We start from the raw sequence: 6,169 nt of genomic DNA, 5'->3' as shown, positions 1-6,169 counted from the left end.
TGCCTTTGTGGAAACGCAGTATAAGTTAACAGGTTAACACAAAAGCAAGCTGACCTTTGTCAATGTCTTTGCTGCTGTTACGTGCACTTTTTTGCCACGATTTCCTTTATAAACAAGCTCGATAAGCTCTGTTATGTATTCCAACAGTCTTAGCAATATGTCCAGGAATAGCCGTTTTGTAAGTGACTAAGAGGTTTTAAAAACATGCACTTTATTGTCACGATCAAAAGCTACTGACAACACACTGAAGTTGGCTCAGGGGTCTACCAACGCTTGTACTCGTTCATTGTGTAAGTACATACGTAGATAGAGACGAATATGAAATCAGTATGACTGCGTTCTGTTCTTGCAGCTCTGCGGTCTGGAACCCTGAGCTCGGAACCGCACTACATAAAATAGACTTGCAGCAGTACAGACACTCCTTGTTCTTTACGGTTGTTCCAATCTGGGGAAGGTTTCACGCCGTATCTGGACAGGCTGAATTCTAACAACTGCAGGAATTTGACATGGAAATTCTTCTTCCATTGTATTACTTATCGTTCATTCCTGGCTTCGCTTTTTGTAGGAAGCTTTTTTGCCTCACAAAAACGATCTGTGTGGGTTGCAAAGCGGAAAACAAATACATACAGACTGTGCAATTCTAAGTAACCGGATTCATTGGAATGATGACTACTAGGATATGGCAAATTCCTAAAGAGTGGTGGCTACTGCAGGTTCTATTATCATCAGGCAAATGGTACATAACGAGCATGGGAGAAAAGATGCAACGTAGTAATGCTAAGTAGAGGGAGAAATATGGATGGAGATGCTTTTAAGTTTTTGCTTTTGCGAGGATGTGCCATTTGCTTATCAACAACTAATGCTACAGAAAATATGAAGATGCAGTGATGGTGGGGGAGGATGGATGGGAACAATTCACAGAAGACGCAGCTGTTCGGCAATCTCTTGTTTGGAAAAGCCAGCTTCCATCAAATTCTTGACGAGTTCCGCCTTTGCTCTGATTCGCCGAGTGCGTTCCTTTTCAATGAGCAGCTGCTCTCGTTCCACACGTTTCTCGCGCAGGAAATCCAGCATATCTTGAGACCGCTTCATCCTTCCTGCTTCCTTTTCACGCGTTACTTGCAGCAGCGACTTTGCAAGTATCGATTCGTTTAACGCTGAAGGCGAAGAGCTGTCGTCACTGAGTCGCCTTCGTTGCCGCGGTCGCGAATCGTCGGTAATATCTTCTTGCGCGCCGCCGCCGCCGCAGCTGTCATCCTCGTCTTGTTGTTCCCCTCCTTCTGGTTCGTCCTGATCCATGATGCTACTTATTGACATTGCCCACGCTGGTGGCGGACGGAACGCGCCAAAGCTTTCGTTTAATGCATCCCAATACGGAAACCGTTTCAGTAGCTCCTCTGTTCAAAATTAAGCATGTTTAGGTACCGTGGTCTGTGCGTCAAAAGGCGACGACGATCCTAACAGACAAGAAGGAAGAAGAAAAGTTTTTCTTACCATGGATGATATCCTCCTTGGCGCCAGCTTGCTGCAACTTCTTCCCATCCGTGTCATACCATTCTCGCGCGCTTCGATAGTTACTCTGGAGTGTTGATATCTTGCTAGCGACATCTTTGGGTAAGCGATGGTGTATACCAGCATTTTGCATTTCCGAGATGATTTCTTCGAGAAGTATCTTTTTAGGTATTCGTTCCGCCGAGCCGTCATTGTTGCTGCCGCGCCACCTCGCATAATTTGCCTTGTTAGCGAGCCAGTTGATGAGAATATCCATTGACGAAGGCCCGCCGTTGACGCCATCCTTGACCCACGATTTGTATGGCTTTTTGCCCTTGACCGAGGACGACGAGGAGGAGGTGGACATTGCCATAAAGTACAACTGTCTCTTTTTCCCGCTCTTGCGCAGAAAAAAAATAAAACAGACGAAGGGGAAAGAAAGGGAAGAAAAAAAAGGTAGGGTGATAGCAGGTGGGGGAGAGAGAGAAAGAGAGAGAGAGAGAGTCAAAAGTACATTTCCGCCCGCCCACACATCCACCCCCAAAAAAGCAGTTCTGCTGCCAAAGATGCAAGAGCAATCTGTCCCGCAGTGTCACTCACACACTCTCCCTACGATCTTCGCCCACTTTCGATGAAAACACCAATCATCACAAGGTGGCACAAAGAAGTGCTTGGATACAAACGCCGTCCCTGTGATTGGCGCCTCGTAGCACAGCCAACCCCGCGCTGGCTGGCTGTCAGCCAAAAAGGTCTGGTCTTTCGAGATGGGTCCAGAAAACAGCCTGTACGACGAATCAGCGTTGGAGTTTGTCCAAAAACCATTCAATCAAATTGCGACATGGTCCCGCTTGAATAAACATCCGGGAGTGTGTTGATCACTTTTGAGTGGATTTACTGGGCCTGCCACAACTTGAGCGGGAATGATCCTCTACCAATAAATCTGCAATTGAACAAAGCCATAAATTTTATCTACTAGCTAATACGTAATATCTTCATGCGTGATATATGGATGTCCTCTTCGTTAGTGCCTAAAAACCCAGTTCTTGTCCTTAGTCAGCCCGGATCCCATGGCAAGGGCAGTTATAATAGGCAAGATGATAGCAACAGCCTTGCTTGAAAGTTTTCTTTGTCTTTCATTGTGTTCCTGCATTTCTTCCTTTTTGTTTGACCACGATGGAAAATCGAAAAATAACCAAGCATTTACCGATATCAACGAGAGCACACGTCGTGATCCACAAGATCTTGTTGTACGATACCTAGATATAGTAAAATTTAGTCCAAGGTGTTCTCAATGCTGTAGTTACATACCTGTTGAGCCCGCCATTGGTATCACCGGCAGTGCCCTGCTTAATTTTACATATATAACTAAAAATGCGTGCTTACATAACTTAGGATATCGAGCACTTTCTGTGTCCAGATTTCCTGGATATACGACATTTGGAGGACGAAATTACGTTTATTGAAAGGAGATACAGTACAAGCCTTTCCTGCCTGTCACCCGCTCACTATCTTCTTTCTTCCTTACTTTCCGTTGCGCGTGCTCCACCTCCTTTACGAATAAATGAACGCATTTTGTAAGTCTTACTCAAAATCTATCCGTTGGATATACATCGTAAGATAAGCGTTTAGTGCATCGAAACAATAGCTCTGCACAAATCATTTTGTCATGCCATTGTGTGAAGTGGGAAGATGATCCTGAATCGGGAAAGGCGCCACGGAGCTTCGCCACAATGCATTTCAGCAGCAGCATTGTTGTTGGCTGCGCGCGGAATTCTGCATAAAGTAGGTTGTTCAACAAGAGGGGCTCATCTATCACTGCCAACCTCTTTTTTCCCCACTTCCGTATATTTTCTCCTGTAGCCCTTCCCTTTCCCTGCATTAAGCAACGATGGTCAAGACGCTTGAATATTACAACTTGACAGAGTGCTGCATATGTTTGGAAGAATATGAGCACAAGTCGGCATCCTCGCGGCAAGCAGCTCAAGAGGCCAACAATGCGTCCGTAACTATTTTTGCCACAGATGGCTGTGGGCACCACATCTGCCAGCCATGCATGCAACGTTATCTTCAAGAGTTTGTGAACGATTATCGCAACCAAAACTTCTTTGCGATCGATTGCCCGGACATGGAGTGTGAAAAGTTTTACAGAGCCGATGACATTGTACCGCGAGCAATCCGCGACCCAAAGCTGAACAATGCATGGTGGAGGAAAGCCATTGAACGGTCGTTTATGGAGGATGTGGTGAGACGTCGTCATATGACTGCTGCTGTTCTTGCTGGCTCATTGATCACATGTATACTAACCTTTATTGTTGCAAGGTCCACTGTCCGCATGACGGTTGCACCTCAATGTTTGAAGTCGACGATTCTATCAATCAAAAGACATTTGGCGAGTGCCCTGACTGCCATCGAGCAATGTGCCTATATTGTGTAAATAAATGGCATCCAGGTATGTAAGGATAGTTCAAAATGGTAGTGGCGGCGGTGGTACAGAGCGACTAAGCATAATAAAAAAAGACAAGGATTGCCCAACTGCTGACAGTAACTCAAGCGGTACCAGCATTGCAGAACGGAAAAGGCAAGCGCAGAGAGAACAGTCGGTTGCAGCACGGAAGCTCGCAGAGCAGAACGGTTGGTGCCGTTGTCCAAAGTGTAAGCAGATGGTTGTGCGAGAGGTTAGTAGCCGTGGTATATTTTACGTAAATGTCAAGACATGGGTCCAGCATACTCAAAACAATTGCACGTGGTAGTATGGATGCAATACAATTCGATGCCGCTGTGGAATCAATTTGTAAGTCGCTTACAACTGGATCGCGTGCTGTTTTTATCTGATTGACCCTTTTATAGCTGTTACCGCTGCGGCGCAAAAAGCAACGATCATACTTGTACCCGCAAATGCCACACGCTGAGCGAGCAGCAATTGCAGGAGATAAGGAGACCAATGTTTGAGTATAAGAACACTGCTACGTGGTATGTACAATACTTTCTCAAAGGAAAACAATTGTTCAATTGTTTTTTAAAATAAAAAGTTCTCGCAGACAAAATGCAAAGCTGCGAGGATTTCTGGCGCTGTTCCGTCATCCACCAAGCTAAGACAGGGAAAAAATGTGATATTTTATTATATATGATAGCTCAAATATATGTATCTCAATACAGTATGCTAAAGTCCATTTAAAACTATTATGAACAACAATTCTACATGATGTGTTTCAATTCCTGTGGTCGTTCCTTGTATTGATTAAGTGTTTTTTGCAAAAGTTGGTTGACTTGTTCCGGAGGTCCGTGCATTTTGATGCTGGCATCGTGCGAAGCGGCGACAGCTTTCCGTGTTCTCGGCAGCATTTCGTTGTAAAAATCGTCCACTGCGTCCTTCAGCGTCTTGACTCCATTTCTGGCGTCTTTTAATGCGTTGCCTAGCAGCACAGCATCTAACATAGCATGATTACCGCCTAAAAAGAAGGATATCATTGAATAAGTAAAGATTGTTAGAGCAAATAAAATGAGAATTACCTTCTCCTTTGTATGGTGTCATAGCGTGAGCAGCGTCGCCGATGAGGACGACGCGGTCGTACTCGGGATGCGTTTCAAGAATAGCAGGCGGTGATCGTTCTCGCAGAACCCATCGATTCACTGGAGCGTCTTCCGGCGTATTGTGCACGAGGTTCCTGAAAGGCGCATCAAATTGGTTCACTAATGTTTTGGCTCTGTCTAACAATCTCTGCGGTGTTATCTGTTCTGGGGCGGGCTGATATCCTGGGTCAATGCAGCTAACTAGCCACATCATTTTGTAGCGAGGTTTGTCGTGGCCTGCAGTACGGTCAACGTCCACGAGCGAGACGAACATTCGAACGAATAATTCTTGATATCTGCCGACAACAATCATGTGCGTCTTTGCAAATTTTGCGTAGATATCTCGGGTAGACTGATCCATCCAATACGTTGCCGATACGGTGCTGACAGGATTGGTTGCAGTACATTTTCTGAACTCTTCAGGTCCAAGCAATTGCTCGCATACCGCAGAGTTGACGCCATCAGCTCCTACCAAGACTGATCCAACGGCTTGCGATCCATCTGTAAACGTGACACGTACATCGCCGGGCGTTGCAGTGTAACGGTCAATTTGTTTATTCCACTGGACGTCGATGCCTTGCATAAGCCAGCTGCGAAGTCTGCTGCGACACACCCGGTATATGTTTATATTTTGATCTACTTTTTTTCTTCTGGCTGGATCCTGGTCGTCAATGTACTTTGAAGTCATGCCGTCTATTAAACGCACCCGCGCATTCTCAGGATGCTCTGGATCGACAGCGCAGCTATGTCCAAATTTGGAGAATTTTGCCGGATCGATGCTTTTTCCAAGCGGTTCGAGACAGAAATGGATATTTAGACTGAAGCCTTGGTCGCGGGCGTCAGCGTCGGTGTCGCGTTCGAATATCTCGTAAGGGATCCCGTGGTGCTGGAGGACATTGGCAAGAGCTAGACCTGCAAGACCGGCGCCGGCGATGAGAACTTTACCATCGAATGACATTGTAGTAGCAGTTTTTGGACGAGTTTCCATCGCGGTATTTATATAATGCCTCGCTGCAGCGCACACATTCGGCATGCGGGAAAACTAGCACCCGGTTTGTAAATTCTGGTATCATGATTTGGGCTGCTTTTATTATTGCTTTCAAATTCA

The 6,169-nt window shown here is 45.7% G+C and overlaps 4 protein-coding genes across 4 annotated transcripts in view; 2 read left to right on the top strand and 2 right to left on the bottom strand.

Moving 5' to 3' along the window:
* The window catches only part of VTP01DRAFT_4031 (uncharacterized protein), a gene marked incomplete at both ends in the record, with an annotated part of 2,192 nt that extends 1,704 nt beyond the window's left edge, over nucleotides 1-488 (top strand). Inside the window, 2 exons of the mRNA XM_069382669.1 lie at nucleotides 260-290; nucleotides 353-488. Coding sequence (XP_069235965.1) covers nucleotides 260-290; nucleotides 353-488 — 167 coding nt within the window. The remainder of the gene's footprint in view (nucleotides 1-259; nucleotides 291-352) is intronic.
* Nucleotides 489-915: 427 nt separating this feature from the next.
* VTP01DRAFT_4030 (uncharacterized protein) lies at nucleotides 916-1,864 on the bottom strand (the record flags this gene model as incomplete). Its single annotated transcript, XM_069382668.1, has 2 exons — nucleotides 916-1,397; nucleotides 1,495-1,864. 2 exons carry the CDS (start codon nucleotides 1,862-1,864, stop codon nucleotides 916-918), a joined length of 852 nt encoding a protein of 283 aa, XP_069235964.1.
* A 1,515-nt stretch (nucleotides 1,865-3,379) lies between these two features.
* VTP01DRAFT_4029 (uncharacterized protein) lies at nucleotides 3,380-4,584 on the top strand (the record flags this gene model as incomplete). Its single annotated transcript, XM_069382666.1, has 6 exons — nucleotides 3,380-3,733; nucleotides 3,811-3,940; nucleotides 4,009-4,166; nucleotides 4,242-4,282; nucleotides 4,339-4,461; nucleotides 4,521-4,584. The coding sequence occupies 6 exons, from the start codon at nucleotides 3,380-3,382 to the stop codon at nucleotides 4,582-4,584; spliced, it is 870 nt and encodes a 289-aa protein (XP_069235963.1).
* A 102-nt stretch (nucleotides 4,585-4,686) lies between these two features.
* On the bottom strand, nucleotides 4,687-6,019 carry VTP01DRAFT_4028 (uncharacterized protein; the record flags this gene model as incomplete). Its single annotated transcript, XM_069382665.1, has 2 exons — nucleotides 4,687-4,940; nucleotides 5,002-6,019. The coding sequence occupies 2 exons, from the start codon at nucleotides 6,017-6,019 to the stop codon at nucleotides 4,687-4,689; spliced, it is 1,272 nt and encodes a 423-aa protein (XP_069235962.1).
* Nucleotides 6,020-6,169: the final 150 nt, after the last annotated feature.

This window comes from Rhizomucor pusillus (assembly GCF_041956525.1).
Source record: "Rhizomucor pusillus strain CBS 183.67 unplaced genomic scaffold VTP01scaffold_19, whole genome shotgun sequence".
Taxonomy (NCBI): domain Eukaryota; kingdom Fungi; phylum Mucoromycota; class Mucoromycetes; order Mucorales; family Lichtheimiaceae; genus Rhizomucor; species Rhizomucor pusillus.
This window is presented reverse-complemented; position numbering and strand designations above follow the sequence as displayed.